At 39.6% G+C, this 20,344-nt stretch overlaps 2 protein-coding genes across 3 annotated transcripts; both read left to right on the forward strand.

Moving 5' to 3' along the window:
• Window positions 1–1,690: 1,690 nt before the first annotated feature.
• Window positions 1,691–15,495, forward strand: LOC135641995 (protein CELLULOSE SYNTHASE INTERACTIVE 1-like). 2 transcript variants are annotated; one of them, XM_065157732.1, is made up of 8 exons: window positions 1,691–1,849; window positions 2,437–2,562; window positions 5,231–5,304; window positions 7,210–10,264; window positions 10,449–12,993; window positions 13,985–14,439; window positions 14,746–14,862; window positions 14,989–15,495. In XM_065157732.1, exons 2-8 carry the CDS (start codon window positions 2,497–2,499, stop codon window positions 15,127–15,129), a joined length of 6,453 nt encoding a protein of 2,150 aa, XP_065013804.1. In that variant the 5' UTR covers window positions 1,691–1,849; window positions 2,437–2,496; the 3' UTR covers window positions 15,130–15,495. The 2 variants fall into 2 exon arrangements, with proteins under 2 accessions (XP_065013804.1, XP_065013803.1); XM_065157731.1 differs by lacking the exons at window positions 1,691–1,849; window positions 2,437–2,562 and adding an exon at window positions 3,645–3,836.
• A 3,161-nt stretch (window positions 15,496–18,656) lies between these two features.
• On the forward strand, window positions 18,657–19,979 carry LOC135643872 (protein SODIUM POTASSIUM ROOT DEFECTIVE 1-like). The gene is made up of 3 exons (XM_065161261.1): window positions 18,657–19,103; window positions 19,457–19,532; window positions 19,647–19,979. The coding sequence occupies exons 1-3, from the start codon at window positions 18,807–18,809 to the stop codon at window positions 19,766–19,768; spliced, it is 495 nt and encodes a 164-aa protein (XP_065017333.1). The 5' UTR covers window positions 18,657–18,806; the 3' UTR covers window positions 19,769–19,979.
• Window positions 19,980–20,344: the final 365 nt, after the last annotated feature.

Raw genomic sequence — 20,344 nt, forward strand, 5'->3', positions numbered from 1 at the left:
TTTTTCTCAATTGATCAGTAAGAATTGGAAAAATATTATATGCTATCACCATCACTTAGCACTGCTTAATTCTTATAAAACTGATGCATCTTGACAAGTGATCCTTCTTCGTATTTGCTTCGTTTACCGAGCATGATAATTCTTTCTTTAAGTAGATTTCATCCTTAGTGACCAAGGAGAAGGACCAGAGGACTACCAACAGTCACTCACGGTCGATGATGGAGAAAGCTTCACGTTTACTTTTTTACAAGCATTAAAAAAGAATATATTAATCATTAAAATATCCCATATATATATATATAGAGAGAGAGAGAGAGAGAGAGAGAGAGAGGAATAAATACCTTTAAAAGCAAAATCCTACCTATCTAAAAGATACCGAGCCGTCCCATGATGACCACATAACATAGTTATGATAATAGTTTTGAGGTATTGAATATTTACAGCGTCTAACTTGGGTTACTCCAACGCAGAGTCATGAGCAACGCATTACGTCAACTTCGACATGTATATTATAAGAAGCTTTACATAGTTTATTATTCCAATCGACCTGCTGTAACGTCCAAATCACCCAGCTTGCGAAGGTCCGTGCCCGTTGCCCGGTCTCGATCACGGTTGCCGTGGGAGGCCATAAAGAAACCCCCGACTATGGTGCAAATGGTCAGATTTTGACGGTGGTGATGCGTGTACTGTGTTCTCCCAAGTCCACGAACTCTTATATGGCTGTGTCTCAACCGCAGGGAGGTCGGGAGAACGCATCATATTGGTGAGAGATGGCCGACGTCATTATCAGCTAATTGAATCAAAGTCTCACTGATTAGTGCCGAGTATTGTACTACCTACCGCTGTTGTGCCAGCTGTTGCTTGATGTATGAGTGGAGAGAGAGAGGGGTTTTCGGCTCGGCCTTCGTAGCTGGCTACAAATTAGCATTTGCGTTTGACAGGGAAAAGAAATTATGTTCTTATGTGATTACCAAATTAGCTCTCAAGTTAATCGAATACTTTCAGAAAAAAAAATAATATTATTAATTAGTATCTACTAACATGATTAGTACACAGTTAAGCAATTGCCATGTAGTCCGCCCTAATCAATCAATCATATGTCATTTTACTTTCAGTTTTTTTTCCTATAAGAAGCTACTACCGAGGAATACTAAATCGATCAATATTTAAAATATTCAACTTTAATTTCTATGCTCGAAAACACCACCTTATATTTAGTCTTAAGCAGGAGAATCGATAACTCATATATTCATCGAATTATTCTCAAAAACATAAACACCTACCATCTTAGATGAATAATTCCTTACAAATCCATCCGATCAATGATGATAAAATATAATTTATCATCTTTCGAGAGCACTTGGATCAAAGAATCCAATTTCATATTAAGCTTTTAATGTTTTATCTTGTGATTTGAAAGCTATTTCATCATGCTATTAATTTACACTTAGAAGATAGAGTAAAGATATTCTTTTGAAGATAGTCTATTTTTTTCTTTTTCCACGTCAAGGTAAGTGGAAAATGAAATAAAATGGGCATAATTTAGCAACTAAAGTTCCTTCAATAAAAGACAACGGTGTCGGCTGGCGCCGCTCCTCTACGAGCCGCCGCTCCATCCCCTCACTGGTTTTAACTGTCGGCGGGCGCTGGAGAGAGAGAAAGCTCACTGTATAAATACATTGAAACTCGATTCAGAGCGAGCAAAACTAGAAGAAGAAGAAGAAGAAGAATAACAGTAGTCGTAACAATCCAGGGATCTTTTTCCTCTCCGCTCGATCGGAAGTGGAGGAGGAACAACAACGCTCCGATTCTGGAAATCAAGCCCTCTTTCTGCAGAATCCCTGTAAAGGTTTGTCTTGGCTTTTCTTTTCGCGGAATTTGTGACGTGTGTTTTTCGTCAGCGAGTTTCAATTCTGGATCTTTGAAGAATTTGTGCCCAAGAGGCGACAATCTGGTCCCGTTTGAGGAATCGGACATGGATGTGATTATTTGCTGCCTCGATTTCATCGAAAATCGCGATCTTGGAGCCTTCGGTTCCGGAGATGGATTCATTTTTCCGTCGTTTCTTTGGGAGGTGGTAGGAATTAGCTGACGAGCTTGTGATTCGAATGCGCTCGATGGATTTGTACATTTCTGGCATGGGTTGGTGTTCTTGTTCGAGACCATTTTGGGAGCAGCGAGAAATCCTCAGATCTGAAAAAGGCGAATGCAGATTTGGTTTAAATGAGGATCTTTGTCCCTCCCTATTACGCATTAAAGAATCATAATGTGTCTCTTTGTCGAGTCTTTATTGATTAGATTTACTACTGATTGCTATTCGTCAGCATAGAATTCGCCCTAATTTGGTCGCATAGCTAGTTACTGTACTTTTATGAATGTGGATCTTGATTATCTCTTTTTGGTTGTTCTGCTTCTCCTGAATAAATATTGGGATAGGTTGTTGCAAAGTGGACATCTAGATCTACTTAGCAAAGAGATCACTCGGTTGCAGTAAAGATGGCGACAACACTTGCTTGGAGGTACACAAGCAGCAATGGTGGCAGCTATGGAGCATCAGATCTGGTAGTTAGTCTTTTGACTGTTTCTTTCCCGTTTCTGTAAATAAAATTGATTGCCTTTTCTTGGTGCCATTTGTAGAAATCCTCCTCCTCTGTAATATCATAGAGAAAAGCAGATGCTTGAAGCTACTATTCTTTTACAGCTGATCTTTGCTAGTCATTGTTTTCTTAACAGTCTTGTTGGGAATTATAATGCTTTGTTGATATGATTATGGCTCAATGCAAACTATTTTTTTTAATATGGTTCTAGGTTAATATTGGGCAAGTTATCTCATTATCCTCAAAACAGAAAAAGAAATATAAAACTGTAAGTAGAGGGCACGATGATAAAACCATGTCAACCCCTAATTGCAGTACCAAATGAATGGGCTGCTTGCAGAAAAGAATTCCTAATTCTTATCAAGTATATACAAACGTGATGCTAACTTTTGTTTCTTAGTATTTTTTTTGTGATTGACGATAGATTGATCTGTATATACTTTCTAAATGTGGTTGGCATCAACTGAAAATAGGCTTCACAAGGTAATAATTTTCTTCTTCAAGGTTTTTTTTATTTTTATTTTTGAGAATGAGACTTGTTGGTAACTAGAGTGTCTTTTAACATTTTGATCCATGTTAGCTCCTCCTTTTATATTGATCCTCTTTATTTGCTTTGGACATTTTTTGGCAATTGAATGTTAAATTGGCATCTTTGCAGGTCAGAGGGATATTACATAGAAACAAGGATCGTAATTTCGTACTGTATTAGAGTTTCGAGCATAGCTCAGTAGGGTACGGTACAGAGTACCGAGTGGTACACTAGGGTGTACCACTCGATATATATATATATATATATATATATATATATATATATATATATATATATATATATGTGTGTGTGTGTGTGTGTGTGTGTGTGTGTGTGTGTGTGTATACATATGTATATATATATGCATATATACATATATATATATATGCATATATATATAAGTTAAAAAAAAAAGACGACTTCGCCTCCTTTTTCTGCCCGCTGTGTAAAAAAGGGCGACGAGGTGATGTCGCCGCCTTGTTTCTTCTGCCCGCATGGGGAGAAGATATGTCACCTCGACAAGGCAACATTTCTTCTCCTCGCGACATCACCGAGGTTTCTTCTCCCCACATAGATGAGGAGAAGTTGCCGACAACGCCGAGGCTACATCACCTCAAATGATGAGGAGGCAACATCTCATCTATGGCATCCGGCAAGGGAGGGCAGCAACAGATCGGGATCGTCAAGGGAGAGCAACGTCGGATCTTCAGGTTCTCCCTTCTCTTCTCCCTCTTCTTTCTTCTCCCTCGGCTCTCCCTTGGCTAGTATCACCCGATAGAGGGCAGCGACAGTTGAAATCGACTGTCATTGACCAATTTAGGATAGTAACAGGGCGGAAGCAGCCCCAATCGACGGTACCGCCTGGTAGCAGACAGTCTATGTACTGGTCTACTAGCGGACCGGTATGTACCTCCCGATACGGGCGGTATTATTCGAAATTAAAATCCTTGCATAGAAATGCCACAATATTAGGCTTCAAACTTTTCCTTTATACATGACATTAGATGCCACAAATTCTATGTAGTGTGAAGTTCTTAATGTGTTTGCTTGTTGTGTCCTCTTGATTTGTTAGAAATACAATAGACTATGTTTGAAAACTGATACCCCAAGAGGATTTGATCTTAAAAAGGAAGATTATGAGAGTGCTTATTGGAGATGCACTTCAATCTCAGTGTTGAGAAAAGGTATATGTGAATACAATTACCAAATGCCTAGTTCCAAATAATGCAAGAATAATTGCCTTTCTAATCCGAAAACCTTAGATATACTATTCACTTTGTATATTTAACTGATATTCCAGTTTAATTTAATTTACATCCACTTGCAAGGATTTGAAAAATGATAATTCACTAAACCTTCTGTGAGAGTTCCAGTGAGGATGCAATTGTTGATGTGTAGTATCATAGTAAGAGCTTGTAACTGCCCTCAAATTGAAATTGCTTGTTGGCTGACCATCTTCTTGACCATCATTTTATTACATCATATTTGATGAATATTGAAAATTTAAAAATAAAAGGACAGATCAATCATCAGAATTTCCTAATGCTGCACTTGCTGAGTATGATCGATATACATCTCACATGGAATCACATCACAAGCCGCAATATCCCACAATACTGTGCATGAAATACCATACTAAAATTCATTTGTTAGTTGCTGTTACAATACTTCAAAACTAAATCTGTGTCAATATTCTCTGAATTTGCCTCATTCAGCAAACCATGGATTCCATATTGTTTACATCCATTAAGCTTCTTCTTTATTGTGGCATGCAATGGCATGATTGGGCATCGTGAAAACTGCCAAAATCTCATTGATTGATGATCAGATATTGTGAGGAACTGAGGAATGAGGATTAACTGATTTTACTGAACTTATGCCAGCAAAATTTAACTCTTTTTCCAACACATTTAAAATTATTATTATGGGGAGGACCAATTAGTGATTCATTCATAAAATAGATCATTTCTGTATCTAAATAATACATGAGCTATCTATCTCTTTATGAACTACCGATGTCCATGCAGACCTAAGAAGTTTGTTTAAATGGATGTTTTGTCTCATTTGATTCAGCATCTGATTTGCATTGTTTATATTGTCACAGGAGAAAAAGTTGGATTCTAAGATTCAAGAATCGGAGCCACCAACTCCATATTCAGTCACAAAGATGGGCTTGAGGTGAGTGAAATATCTTGATTTTTTGCTTCTTAAACACTCATTGCCTAATGTCAGTAGTGGTACAAGGTGCATCAAATCCTTGCATGTGTAATGGCTCAGATCTGTAAACTAGTCATAATTTGATAAAAACATTAAACTTGCAATCTTTCTACCGAAAATTCATATGCAATGAATAAATGATAGAGACACTGTTTATCTTGGCAAAACTGTTGTCATATCTTGGAGCTAACATGTTTAATGGCTGTCAGCATTCATGGTACATATAAGGTAGAGAATCCGTATGCTTTTGTTGAATGGTCAACTAATTTAAAAGTTCTCCAAAAAACACAGTTCTTTTTTTTTTTGAATTTTTGCATCTGAACTAACTGAAAATTCATTTGCATGTACATATTTTGAAAATATTAGCAATTTTAAATGGTTGAACAATGTGAAATCTTGTTTATTTCAAGCAAATAGGAAGAAGAGCTGACCTGTGTGACCATGACACATTTATGACATTTATTAACATTTTAATATGTAAAATATATAATTTTTTTGAGAATTGTTGTGTCATTTTCGTGAACTTTTGTTACTTGATCCACTTGATTATTCAAAAGAAGCTTGGGGGTGTTAATTCCTCCTTAATATCTTGAAAATTTTGGGAGTATCTGGGTACATTTCACCTTGGTCAAAAGGAGACATATCTTGGTTAGCTATAAGAAAATGTTCTTTTCTAATACCATGGATGTATAAACATTGCAACTACAAATTGCCAAAATCTCCTTAATGATCCTGCATCTGTTGTACTTTAAAAAGAACATTTTTGTCTTTTACTGTGTACTTGTGAGTAAGATCACTGTTTACAATCTGCATAATGGGTTATGGCAGTATGATTGGTTAGCATATCTCAATACATCACATAGGACATATTAGCATGTACACCTTTCCTTCTTTACTTTGGAATATATGGAGCATAAAATGAAAAAGACAAAAAAGTAGTTACTAAGCTAGTGACAAGTAAAAATTACATACCATGGTAGACGATAAGTTCCATTATTCTAGAAGTCTGAAATATCCTTTTTCTCTTTGTTGACAACTTGAAACTGAAGTTGTTGCTTGCAACTGCTGCCCTGCCATCAGTGCCTTATTCATACTATGCTGCTAATATGGAAGCTTAAATTGGACAGATTTTACACTTTACAGTACATGTGAAAGTAAAACTTTGTAAGTAAGAACAATACGATTATTAATAAAAACATGTACACACACACACACACACATATATATATAAATAAATAATAAGTTACTACAGTTAGTCCTTCTAGACATCTCTAGTGACATTAGCATGAACAAGTCCACCTTTTGGAGTGCTAATCCTTTTTGACATTGTGCGAGCCAAGGTGCTTGTGCTAGCCATGTTGGCAAGATAGATGCATGATGCAAGTATAACAGATGGTAATGGCAGTATAAGAGAATAACAGATGACACGAATGGACCAAACCATGAACAGCTCTGCCATAACTATGTGCCAAAACTTGGGTCAGGCACAAAATTGGGACAGTTTATTATGTCCATTGAGCACTAAGTTCAGGTTGTCTAGAAATAAACTGTTAAGACAGAAAGAAATATAGTTAAACATCCAATTGCTCATGACTAAAATCAACATACAGTTGTCCTAGGTGTATATAATCTTTTACAATCTCATCTGCCATCTGCCTGGGTTTCAGAATGTTGATGTTGTTGGGCTTGTCATTTTGCACCCCCTGAAAGACTACCCCAGAGTTTGATTCTCTCTTAGTGAGCATTGAATTAGATGTATTAAAAAGCTTGATCTTACCATGTCTGACATAGCTCAGAATTGTCATCTTAATTTTGTAGTTGTATCAATTTTAACTTACTTTAAGCTCATTCATTATCTGCTTCCAGAGATCGTGGCAATGTGGGAGATCCAGATGGAACGATTTCAAGTGTTGCCCAGTGCATTGAACATTTGCGTCAGGTTTCTTCAACAGATCAAGAAAAAGAGAACTCTTTGAAAGAGTTACTAGATCTTGTCGTAACTCGTGATAGTGCTTTTGGGGCTGTTGGCTCTCACACACAAGCAGTTCCAGTACTTGTTGCTCTTCTCAGATCAGGATCACTGGGAGTCAAAATGCTATCTGCCTCTGTATTAGGATCTCTTTGCAAGGAGGAAGAAGTAAGAGTAAAAGTACTACTTGGTGGATGCATTCCTCCTTTGCTTGCTCTCCTTAAGTCTAGCTCAGCCGAGGGCCAAACTGCAGCTGCCAAATCTATTTATGCTGTTTCACAAGGTGGGGCAAGGGACCATGTTGGATCAAAGATTTTCTCAACTGAAGGAGTTGTTCCTGCCTTATGGGACCAACTGAAGAACAGTCCTAGAAATGGAAGCATGGTTGATGGGTTGCTTATTTCTGCATTAAAAAACTTATCCAAGAATGCAGAGGGATTTTGGTTGGCAACTATAGAATATGGTGGGGTAGATATACTCATAAAACTGATTGTTTCCGGGCAAATAAGTACCTTGGCAAATGCTTGCTGTCTTCTTGGATGTGTAATGATGGAAGATGCATCAATTTGTTCTCGAGTCTTAGCTGCAGAAGCCACCAAACAACTCCTCAAATTGCTTGGGCCTGGAAATGAAGCCTCTGTCAGAGCTGAGGCTGCAGGCACACTTAAAGCTCTTTCTGCACAGTGTAAGGAAGCCAGACGTGAGATTGCTACTTTAGGTGGGATCCCTGCTTTAATCAATGCAACTATAGCTCCATCAAAAGAATTTATGCAAGGGGAATCTGCTCAAGCATTGCAGGAAAATGCAATGTGTGCATTGGCAAATATATCTGGTGGGTTGTCGTTTGTCATTTCCAGCCTTGGTGAGAGCCTTGAATCATGTTCTTCACCTTCACAGGTTGCTGACACATTGGGTGCTTTAGCTTCAGCCTTAATGATATATGATATAAATGCTGACTCTATCAGGCCATCAGATCCTTTGGTTATTGAGAAGATACTAGTAAAGCAATTCAAACCAAAGATGGCGTTTCTTGTGCAGGAGCGTACTATTGAAGCCTTAGCCAGCTTGTATGGGAACAACATACTCTCAAGGACGCTTGAAAATCCTGATGCAAAGCGCTTGCTTGTTTGTTTAATAACTATAACAATGAACGAGGCGCAAGAGGAGCTTGTTAAATCTCTGGTTATACTGTGCAACAAAGAATGCAGTCTATGGCATGCATTGCAAGGTCGTGATGGTGTTCAGTTGTTGATATCTCTTCTTGGTCTCTCTTCAGAGCAACAGCAGGAATATGCAGTTGCTTTGCTTTGCCTTCTGTCCAATGAGAATGATGAAAGCAAATGGGCCATAACTGCTGCTGGAGGAATACCACCTCTTGTTCAAATCTTGGAAACAGGATCTTCCAAAGCAAAAGAAGATTCTGCAATGATCCTTGGCAACCTCTGTAACCACAGTGAAGATATAAGAGCATGTGTTGAAAGCGCTGATGCAGTACCTGCTTTACTGTGGCTGCTAAAGAATGGAAGTGATAATGGGAAGGAAATTGCATCAAGAACTATAAACTATTTAATCCAAAAGTCGGACACTGGAACTATCAGCCAGCTGTCAGCTCTGCTAACTAGCAGTGAGCCTGAGTCTAAAGTTCATATATTGGATGCACTAAGAAGTTTGCTCTCAGTGGCACCCCTGAATGACATCTTGCGTGAAGGAAGTGCTGCAAATGATGCCATTGAGACCATGATAAAAATCCTTAGCTCTGCAAGAGAAGAGACTCAAGCTAAATCAGCATCAGCTCTTGCAGCACTCTTTCACTGCCGCAAAGACTTAAGAGAAACTCATTTTGCTTTGAAGACTCTTGTGTCTATCATGAATCTACTTAATGTTGAGTCTGAAAAATTTCTGACAGAGGCTTCGTGCTGCCTTGCTGCTATTTTTCTTTCCATTATGCAGAACAAGGAGGTTGCTGCAGTTGCTAGAGATGCTTTGGCTCCATTAGTTATTCTTGCCAGTTCCCCAATTCTTGAAGTGGCTGAGCAGGCAACGCATGCTTTAGCTAATCTTCTTCTGGATTATGAAATTTCCACACAAGCATCTCCTGAGGAGATTATTCTCCCTATTACACGTGTTATGCAAGATGGCACTATGGAAGGGAAAACTCATGCTGCAGCAGCAATCTCTCATTTTCTTCAGTGTCACTTTGTTGATCAGACATTGGCTGATATTGTAAACCGTGCTGGGACAGTTCTCACACTCATTGACACTCTAGAATCTGCAAGTATTCAAGACGCAGCTACTTCAGAAGTTCTTGATGCACTTGTGATGTTATCGAGGTCCAAAAATTCAATAGACCTTGTAAATCCTCCATGGTCAATCCTTGCTGAAAATCCCCACAAGATAGCCCCTTTAGTTTCTTGTATAGCTGAAGGAACATCCTTGTTGCAAGATAAAGCTATAGAAGTACTGTCAAGACTCTGTTATAATCAACACTCTATACTCGGTGTTCTAGTATCTGGAGCCTCTGTGTGTATGCCATCCATTGCAAGACGAGTAGTTGAGTCCAACAGTTTCAAAATTAAAGTCGGAGGAAGTGCTCTCCTTATTTGTGCTGCAGAAGCCCAGAGCCAGAAGCTGGTAGATGCCTTGCATGAAACAAGCTTATGCATGCGACTTATTCATTCCCTTGTGAAGATGCTACACCCCACAAGTTCTTCATTTGACCACAGAAATGATGAATGGCCAACTGGTATTATAATCAACAGGCATCCCAAAAGGCATCCCATTACTGGTGAAGTGGAACTCAGCACAGCTTTGATCTCCGGTAACATGATTGTCCTATGGCTACTTTCTAAACTTGCTATTCATGATAATCATACCAAAGCAATTATAATGGAGGCTGGGGCAGTTGAGATCCTCGCTGACAAAATCTCTTGTCATGGACTCCTGTCTATACAGGTAAGTCAGCAACTTGTTCTGCTGTTGCATTCCATAGTAAAGCAACTTTAAATATTTTTCTATATCTGTTAGCTGACAATTTTTATGCTTATGATGGCTTTCAAAATTCATTATGTTTGTCCATAAAATCTATAGCCCTAGTCACTTCATAGCTTATTTGCATTTTGGAACATGAAACTGGCAGGGCGATTCTAGAGAAGATAACGGTATGTGGGTTTCTGCTTTACTCGTAGCATTGCTATTTCAAGACAGGGATATTATACGTTCAAATGCAACAATGCGCTCTATTCCAGTGCTTGCAAGTTTGTTGAGATCAGAGCAGTCTGTGAACAGATACTTTGCCGCACAGGCTTTGGCAAGTCTAGTTTCTGGTGGTAGCAGAGGAACTTTGCTTTCTGTTGCTAATTCTGGGGCAGCTAATGGGCTTATATCTTTGCTTGGTTGTGCTGACAATAATATAGCTGATCTTCTAGAATTGGCAGAGGAGTTCTCTTTGGTGCCAAATCCACAACAAGTTGCACTGGAGAGGTTGTTCAGAGTTGATGAAATTAGGATTGGCACAACTTCACGGAAAGCAATACCTGCACTTGTTGATCTACTCAAGCCAATTCCAGATCGACCAGGTGCACCTTTTCTTGCATTAGGCCTCTTAGCACAGCTAGCAGTAGATTGCCCATCAAACAAGCTGGTAATGGTTGATTCTGGGGCCCTGGAGGCACTTAATAAGTACCTGTCACTTGGCCCACAAGATACAACAGAAGAAGCCGCAACAGATCTACTGGGCATTCTGTTCAGCACCGCTGAAGTAAGGCATCATGAATCAGCACATAGTTCTGTTAATCAACTTATTGCAGTCTTACGTTTGGGAGGAAGAAATTCCAGGTATAGTGCAGCTAAAGCACTTGAGAGTTTGTTTTCATCAGATCATATCAGGCATGGAGAGTCAGCTCGGCAAGCTATTCAACCTCTTGTAGAGATTTTGAGTACTGGCTCTGCAAGGGAGCAACATGCTGCTATCGCTGCACTTGTTAGGCTGCTTCATGATAACCCATCAAGAGCCTTTAACATTGTGGATGTGGAACTGAGCGCTGTGGATGTTCTCGTCCGGATTCTTTCTTCAAATAGTTCACTAGAACTGAAGGGAGATGCTGCTGAGTTATGTGCTGTTCTTTTTGGAAATACAAGAATCCGATCTACTGCAGTTGCTGCACGTTGTGTGGATCCTATGGTGTCTCTACTAGTAGGTGAGTTTAGTTCTGCTCAACACTCAGCAGTTCGAACATTGGATAAGCTTTTAGATGAAGATCAGTTGGCGGAAGTAATTGCTGCACATGGAGCTGTTGTCCCACTGGTTGATCTGCTATCTGGTAAAAATTATAGCCTTCATGAGGCAGTTGCTAGTGCATTCATAAAATTAGGCAAAAACAGGCCAGATTGTAAGTTGGAATTGGTAAAGTGCGGAGTAATAGAAAGAATACTTGATATTCTTCACAAAGCTCCAGATTTTCTTTGTGTTGCATTTGCAGAACTTCTTCGAATATTGACTAACAATGCTAGCATAGTTAAGGGTCCATCAGCTGCCAAAGTTGTGGATCCACTTTTTCTTTTACTTACAAGATCTGAATTTGGTGCTGATGGACAGCATAGTACATTAAAGGTTCTTGTTAATATTTTGGAGCAATCCCAGTGTCGAGCTAATTATAACCTGACACCTCAACAGGCTATTGAACCAGTCATTGCACTACTGGATTCACCCAGTCAAGCGGTAAAACAGTTAGCTGCAGAACTTCTATCAATTCTTCTTTTGGAGGAACACCTGCAGAAGGATCCAGTCACACAGCAAGCAATTATTCCTCTCATTGAACTTCTTGGATCAGGTATATGCATCTTACAGCAGAAAGCAATAAAAGCTCTCGTTAAAATTGTCATGATCTGGTCAAACACAATTGCAAAACAAGGTGGTGTCCATGAAATATCTAAGGTCATACTGCAATCTGACACTCCCTTGCCTCATGCTATATGGGAATCTGCTGCTTCGATTCTGTCCATTATCTTGCAGTATAGCTCTGAATATTTTCTGGAGGTGCCTGTGGCTGTTCTAGTGCAACTGCTTCACTCTGGAACAGAAACTACAGTTATTGGTGCACTGAATGCCCTCCTTGTCTTGGAAAGTGATGATTCAACTAGCGCAGAAGCAATGGCTGAAAGTGGCGCAGTGGAGGCTCTGCTAGAACTTGTCAGGAGTCATCAGTGTGAGGAAGCTGCAGCCAGATTATTGGAATCATTATTGAACAATGTGAAGATTAGAGACTCAAAAGCTGCTAAATCTGCCATATTACCATTATCAATGTACCTTCTAGATCCTCAAACACAGTCTCAGCAGGGGAAGTTGCTTGCAGCTCTTGCGTTAGGTGATCTATTCCAGAATGAAGGTCTTGCTCGAACTACAGATGCTGTTTCAGCATGCCGGGCTCTGATAAATCTCCTTGAAGATCAACCAACTGAAGAAATGAAAGTTGTAGCCTTATGTGCCCTGCAAAACCTAGTAACTTACAGCCGGTCTAATAAGAGAGCTGTTGCAGAAGCTGGTGGTGTCCAAGTTGTGCTTGAGCTGATCAATTCCAGCAATCCAGATACTTCAGCCCAGGCAGCGATGTTTGTTAAACTTCTGTTTTCTACTCAAACTATCCAAGAATATGCTTCCAGTGAGACTGTAACAACAATTACTGGTATTGTCTTAAACCCCTTATCATTTTTTGGAAGCTTAAATCTCATGAAAAAATGGGAAGGTTCAGTAATGTCTAACTTAGCTGTTTAGTTTATTTTCATGAAGCATATAGCTGCCAAATTGTGCCCTGGTAGATCTGTGATTTTATTCAGCATGGTACATAGTTCATTCAGTATCTTGTTCTACTATCATTTTCTACTAAATCCTCGAGTTATTCTCATGGAATTTGCTGCTATATTAAGTTTGCATCTATACTCAACTAATTTTAAGAATATTCTAGATCTTGCTTGTTCATTGGTATTCGCCAGATATAAAATATTTGATTCAATAATTTTCTGAATATTCTGTTGTAAAATAATCTAAGAGGTACAACTAGTTGTCGGCACCTTCTGTTGTCAGCTTTACACCTATCTGAATAACCACTAAACAGGAACTTCAATTGTACACTTATCTATCAGTTTTTCATATACATGGGCATCTTATAGTGCCTGATTCAGCAAGGAGACCAGGATGAGATGTGAGGATACATAGGAGACAAACTTATACTATGTTGTAAATGACACCTTTGCAATGATACAAAATATTGTAAGATGACTCTGCTACAATCCTCAAAAATCTAGACAATTGTTTCTCATTTTGTTGTAGTAGATTTTACTGGTTAAATATCTACAATAACATACAGATCCATACCCAAAACTCATCTCACTCTTCAACACAACTCATGAGAGTGGACACAAGAGTCCAAGTAAACCTGGCTTATATTTGATAGCTTTCATTTGTCTTTCTGAGATGAAATTTGGGAGATCTCTGTCCATCATATATTAAGAAGCGCCATCTGTAATCGATAATCATGGCTAATATCATTCGTATATATCTATTCATGTAGTTATTACCTGTGCTAATTCTATTCTGTTTTTCTTCTCACATATTTGAGCTCTTAAAACATTGTATTTCTTTTTTCGAATCTCTTAGACTGTTTGGTAAATGTGCAGCTGCAATCGAAAAGGATTTATTGGCCTCTGGAAGTGTGAATGAGGAGTATTTAAAAGCACTAAATGCACTACTAAGTAACTTTCCTCGCTTGAGAGCCACTGAACCTGTTACACTGAGTATTCCCCTTCTGGTAAAGTGCCTCAAAACCGGATCAGAGGTGTCTCAGGAAGCAGCATTAGATTCACTGTTCCTTCTCAGGCAGGCATGGTCTGTGTGCCCGGCTGAAGTTTTCAAAGCTCAGACTGTTGCTGCTTCGGAGGCTATTCCTTTACTGCAATACTTGATCCAATGTGGCCCACCCCGATTTCAGGAGAAAGCTGAACTTCTGCTGCAGAGTTTACCGGGGACACTAACTGTTATAATAAAACGTGGAAACAATTTGAGACAATCGGTGGGAAACCCAAGTGTCTACTGCAAACTTAGGCTTGGCAGCAACCCACCTATACACACCAAGGTAAAACAGTGATCTTCACTTACATTTGTGCATTAATCCTTGAAGAAATAATTATTTAAGTAGTTTAAGCTTTTGGTAAGGAAAGAGAGTCACAGTATATGATTTAGATGGATATCTCTAATTGCCTGAAGATAATTTTCAGGAATACTCGTTATTTTTCAATATTAAGAAGCTGAACTTGACATCCGAGGAAGCAATAAAAAACCATTGTCTGTTTGTGGTTGCCTTGGCATATTTGTGAACCAGAACATCTTAGTTTTATAACTTTGCTACTCTTTTCTCCTAATAGTACTTGTGGTTCCCCAGATTGTGTCAACTGGTCCTACACCTGAATGGGATGAAAGTTTCACGTGGGCATTTGATAGTCCTCCTAAAGGCCAAAAGCTCCACATATCTTGCAAGAACAAGAGTAAATTCGGAAAGGTACTTCAACAAACGCAAGATAGAAACACTGCAGCTTGTGGTTTCTAACAAGCTGTCGATAACGATTTAGAATACTGGACTTTTCGGTCCTTTCAAACTTGACCCGATTATTTGATTTGACTGCAGAAATCGTTTGGAAAGGTGACGATCCAAGTTGATCAGGTGGTTGTGCTAGGATCGGCTGCCGGAGAGTATATTCTACTTCCCGAAAGCAAAAGTGGCCCTCCTCGGCACTTGGAAATAGAATTCCAGTGGTCAAACAAATAACATCCTCATTCGAGGTATGCCGTCCTTGTAAATCGATGTCAAAGAATTAAAACTGCTCCTCTTTCTGCACTTGATCATGCTTTCTTGTGGTATTGTATCCATCAGATAGGGTCTGCATAGGAATTATTCTTATTGAGTTTGCTTCACTAGAAAAAGGTTATCTTGTGTGCAGTATATTGCTCTTTGTTTTGTGTTCCAACACATTTCAATGACAAAAGATGGAGAAAAATGTATCTCTAATCTTTGAGTTTTTTCCCACTTTCTTTGTAAGAGATGTGCTCAAATATTACAACCGAGTACTGACTAGCCCCAATAATAATGTCTGTCAATTCAAGCTGCTAGATTATAGTCAGCTTATTGTTATCATGCGGGATTTTCCTCGTGTTTTAATCATTCATAATCTTGCATATAGCATTCCCATTTGCTTGATTGTTTGCAGCTGTAGATGAACTAAAACAAGCTCTGTTGACTCCAAGCAAGTCATAACCTGCTCTGCTACCATGATAAAAAAATTTTGAATTAGATGACTTTTAACTCCAAAAGCTTGATCTAATCTAACATGGAAGAAGAGTGTTGTTGGGTGGATGAGGTGAGGGTCGAGAGCAGAGCATCAACTTCAGGACTGGGTTGGGAGGCGGGAAATGGCTCTCATCCCATACCACTTTTCTTTTATTTTTTTTATTTTTTTTACTAATTAATATAAAAACAACTCATGGAAAATCTTCCAAGTAATTTCAAAATAAAGTGTAGGAGTTTCGTTTGAGTTGTTTACCTTATTGTAGAGAGTCATCAAAGTGAAGTTTATCGTTTCATCTTCATCGGTTTGCTCCTCCTCATCGGATGAGCTTAATTTATCTAGGAGTACTTCCTTCTTCTTACGTTCATAGCAAGTATTTCCGTTCTTTTTAAGTTTATTTTTGTTCTTTAATTCTTGTTTCATGAACCTTTTAAGTTTCATAGTAAGGAGTTCAAGTTTATCAGCTTTTGCTCGAGTGGTCTTCAATTGTTCTAAGTATCAAATCCTGGGCCTAAAATTAGACTTGGCTTGGGCTAAATTTGAAGCCCAACAAATGAACCAAAGGGTCTGGCGGTGGCACTGCCAGACTGGGCGGTGGCATCGCCTAGGCTGGGCGGTGGCACCGCCCAGCACTGTCAATGTCTGACAGTGACAAGCGGTGGCACCGCCACTGATAGGCGGTGGTACCGCCAACATTGGGAACCCAAAGAGAATTTAAATTTTGGAGCCCAAATTTGAATTCTCTTGAGGCCTTTAAATACCCCTCAAATCTCAACTGAGATTATAACTTTTTGAGAAGCAATTGATTGAGAGAAAAGTCTTAGAAAGTCTTAGCAAGTCTTATTTTCAATTTGCTAGAGTGTTCTCCTCGTTCTTTTTTGTTGAAAATTTGTAAGAGGTTGAACTACTTGTAAAAGGTTGTAAGAGGGGTATTTGTCCTTCCATTTCAAGAGATTTGCTAGTGGAAGGTGGGAGCCTCATCGAAGAGGGGCCTTGCAAGTGGATGTAGGTCATTTGACCGAACCACTTTAAAATCGACGTGATCTCTGGTTTGTATTTCATTATTGTTATTTATATTACTGCAAACCTTCTTACGTACTTTATTTCCTTACTACCTTTGCTGTACAACTTTAAGAATACGCTTTCAAGTTAAGCTTTTCAAGTTTCGTTCTTATCATACGAAAGATTTATCGAAACCAACATTTTACTGGAATGACACGTCGTCATTAATAAGTACTCCAAATATTAATCCATGCTACATCATTTTACTACCATGAAAGCGAGACTCTCGTGGGTCCATCTTGTTTCGTGGGTCCCGCAGCCGGGTCCAAGTTGAGGAGGGTAAGCGCCCGGTTGCGTCCGCCCACGTCGCTGCTACCGCCGGTTGACGACTAGAGTGCGAACTTTGACGCGCCGCGTGGTGTCATCATAACGCAGGACCACCTGCCGTATATAACGACAAGAGTTCTCCGAGGAGATGCACCTCATCGTGGAAGTGGCGTCAATTCCTGTCCCAATCTGCGTCTCTGTAACGAAGCACATCTCAGTTCAAATATTATAAGGCTTTTACATTATAAATATTAACATCCTCAGCAATTTATATTCATAAAAAGAATTAAAATACTTACGACTAACATTAGTTAGTTTGAGTCAGAAAATAGTGATATGCTTAAAATATTCCTAATATTTTTAAGATCATAATCACTTTGAAAAATATGTTAGTGTCTGTCAGTTTAAAGATGTTATAATTTATATACACGATTAACTAGAATTTAGAGTATACATAAGAAAAAATAATTTGTTTTACAGGCATAATAATATGCAGTTATAATAAATATTTTGATAATCATATAATTTCATAATGGTAAAGCCAGTAGTTGCCTCGTAATCGCTAGATGAACTCCAACAGCTACTCTCTCTCTCTCTCTCTCTCTCTCTCTCTCTCTCTTTCCTTTCTTTGTTAGTAGATTGTCCATATTCAGATGAGGGGGACAACCAAATTGCACCACTCTCCTGATAAACGAGGGAACAAGAAAGCAGATTCGCAAACCTTATCATGTTGGAGGAGATTACTATGACGACAATATCCTTAAAACTAGCTTCCTATCCAAGTAATAGACTAACGAAGATTTCTCGTATTGGTTCTTGCAAATGATATTGCAATCGGTCGATCCTTCTTTGGTTGTATTCTGCCTTTTAAATACATATCAAGAAAAACTAGCAAAGTCTTCTAAAACACCATTGTTATGCTCATGCATGCCGTGCAAAACGACCATCAGAAACATGAATGAAAATGTTACAAGTGCAGCTAGAAACACTCTTGTGAATGAGAACATGGTGATAGTCTTTGAGAGTGCGTAAATGGAGAGACGTGATTATTCTTTTTATATGCAAATAATGATCATTGGTCACTTACTTGCGATCTATATACTTAAGAGCGTGCAGTGGAAGGGATAAAGAAAGAAACATGGTACAGTAGTAATGCGTCAGAAGACTCAGAACTGTGCAGTCTTCAGTTGCCGAATCTTTCCCTCTGTTTACAGCATTAACTGTACTGAACTTTAACTGAATCATTACCATCTCTGTTTGCGCTTCCATTTCTTTCTCCCTCCTTTACCATATGGTTTTGACCGCTGTTTTATCCTAACAACTCACTTTTGCTGTCATGATTCCACCCCCCTTATGCAAAACCCCATCCATCTGATTCTGATCAGATGGTCCAGGTTTGAGGAGTCACTGCTACAGTTCATGGTGAACTGGTGTTTAACCCATGTCCCATAAGTGGGTTTAGGAGATGCCACTGTTTCCTGCTGCCGTTCATGTTGGTTTGATCATAAAGAAAGCATGTCTCCTTTACACTGCTCTCCAGAGAACTATGTAAGAGAGAGAGAGAGAGAGAGAGAGAGAGAGAGATCATTATGTGTAGCTCATCTTATCGAGTTACCAAAGAAACACTGCAATCTTGTAAGAGGTAAAACCACAGAGATCATAAATCTCTCTCTCTCTCTCTCTCTAGTAACTCCGTCTGCCAAACTTAAAAGTGCAGCAGGAACACCATAACTTTTCTCTCTTTAAGTACCACTCTTGCCTCATTCTCTTCCCCTTTGTAGACCCTTGTTGTCTCGCTCTCTACAGCGCGCGCGCGCACACACCCACACAAATGAAGGCCAATGGCTTCCTATGCCGGTCGCATGTTGATGCAGTTTGCATTCCCGGGGATCCACGGTCGATGATCATGCCACGGCGGCCGGACAGGACGCTGGCGGAGCACTCGAGGCTCGTCGACTTGAAGTACTCGCGCCTCGTCGACTCCCGGAGATTCAACTCCGGCGAACGAAGCCGCGCAGTCACCCTTCCAATGGTCACAAAGAAGCAAAGAGAACCAAGGCCTGCTAAGACCACCACTGCCACCGGTACTGTCCCCTCCCGTCCTCCTTCCAATGACCATGTCTTCCAGGTAAAACCTTCCTGCTCGTTAGCCTTCTACCTTTCGTGCCATGTAAGCAGCTTATTCTATGTTCTTCTTCAAACTCAGATGCAATCTAAGGGAAGAGAGAAAAAAGTTAGATTTAGAATAGGAGGATCAGTATGAGCTACAGAGAGTACAAATACCAACACTGATATAATGATACTATATTCTTTCTTGCGGAGGAGACACAGGCAGTAGTGGACCACTTGTGTGTCCCCCTTCTCTATGGATAATTTTCACAGTTACATTCATCCATAAACACCAAACTATTGTTTTGTCTTGATCCGCTACAAATATTCTTCTTTTGTTTTCTCTTCTGATCCTTCGTTTCTATTTGACAGGTGGTGGTCATGAGAGTTTCGATCCACTGCCAAGGTTGTGCAGGAAAAGTAAGGAAGCACATCTCTAAAATGGAAGGTATGTATGTGTGTATACACATATATGTGCACTCCGAAAGAAAAAGGGTTTTGTCTATTGTTCTGCGTTAATATTCCCATCTACTGAACTTTTTCTGACAACTAAATCTGACAGGTGTGACATCCTTCAGCATAGATCTGGAATCCAAGAGGGTAATAGTGATGGGACATGTGTCCCCGGTGGGGGTCCTGGAGAGCATATCAAAGGTGAAGAAGGCCGAGTTGTGGCCTTGCTGAATTGCGCTTGGAGTCACTCTTTTCGGTGATAAGATGGATCATGCCTTTTCTTTCTTTAGCTATGTTTGGTTGTCCGTGTTGTGGCTTTGGCATGGAAGAAAATGTGCCCCGATTGGTGATGCATAGTGAGTGTTCCAAGTTCCATGATTTCCTTAGAACTCATGTTACTGTACCGTTGTACATTACTTGATTGAACCATGTTTTACCCTAATATGTGGCCATCGATCTAGTATTATTGATCAACACCAAAATATAAAGTTTAATTGCTGTCCTTCTGAGGACCACTGTCTGTCGTTTCAGGACCACCTGATCATGATGAACACACACACACACACATATATATATATATTATTGCTGTGTGATTTCACCTTTCAGTAGTATTTAGGGTTGGTAGTTGCAGGGGAGTGCTTTGGGCACCAAAAACTGTGGCAAGTGAGGTGGTCCGGCGACTTTTTGATTGTGGTGGGGTTGATGGCATGGTGGCGTGGAGTGAGAACAGTGTACGTCAGCTTGGGAAATGGCAATGATCCTCCACTCATGGCAGTGGCAACTGACCACCAACCTTTTGGGCACCAC

Source organism: Musa acuminata, chromosome BXJ3-7 (genome assembly GCF_036884655.1).
Source record: "Musa acuminata AAA Group cultivar baxijiao chromosome BXJ3-7, Cavendish_Baxijiao_AAA, whole genome shotgun sequence".
NCBI classification, from domain to species: domain Eukaryota; kingdom Viridiplantae; phylum Streptophyta; class Magnoliopsida; order Zingiberales; family Musaceae; genus Musa; species Musa acuminata.

What these genes read in the sequence shown, in the direction of transcription:
- LOC135643872 (XM_065161261.1), top strand. Translation starts at nt 18,807, where the DNA reads ATGAAGGCCAATGGCTTCCTATGCCGGTCGCATGTTGATGCAGTTTGC. An exon ending in CCAATGACCATGTCTTCCAG is followed by an intron (nt 19,104 to 19,456) that starts GTAAAACCTTCC and finishes TCTATTTGACAG; the next exon opens with GTGGTGGTCATGAGAGTTTC. An exon ending in GCACATCTCTAAAATGGAAG is followed by an intron (nt 19,533 to 19,646) that starts GTATGTATGTGT and finishes TAAATCTGACAG; the next exon opens with GTGTGACATCCTTCAGCATA.
- LOC135641995 (XM_065157731.1), top strand. Translation starts at nt 3,744, where the DNA reads ATGATGAGGAGGCAACATCTCATCTATGGCATCCGGCAAGGGAGGGCA. An exon ending in GACTGTAACAACAATTACTG is followed by an intron (nt 12,994 to 13,984) that starts GTATTGTCTTAA and finishes GTAAATGTGCAG; the next exon opens with CTGCAATCGAAAAGGATTTA. An exon ending in ACAAGAGTAAATTCGGAAAG is followed by an intron (nt 14,863 to 14,988) that starts GTACTTCAACAA and finishes ATTTGACTGCAG; the next exon opens with AAATCGTTTGGAAAGGTGAC.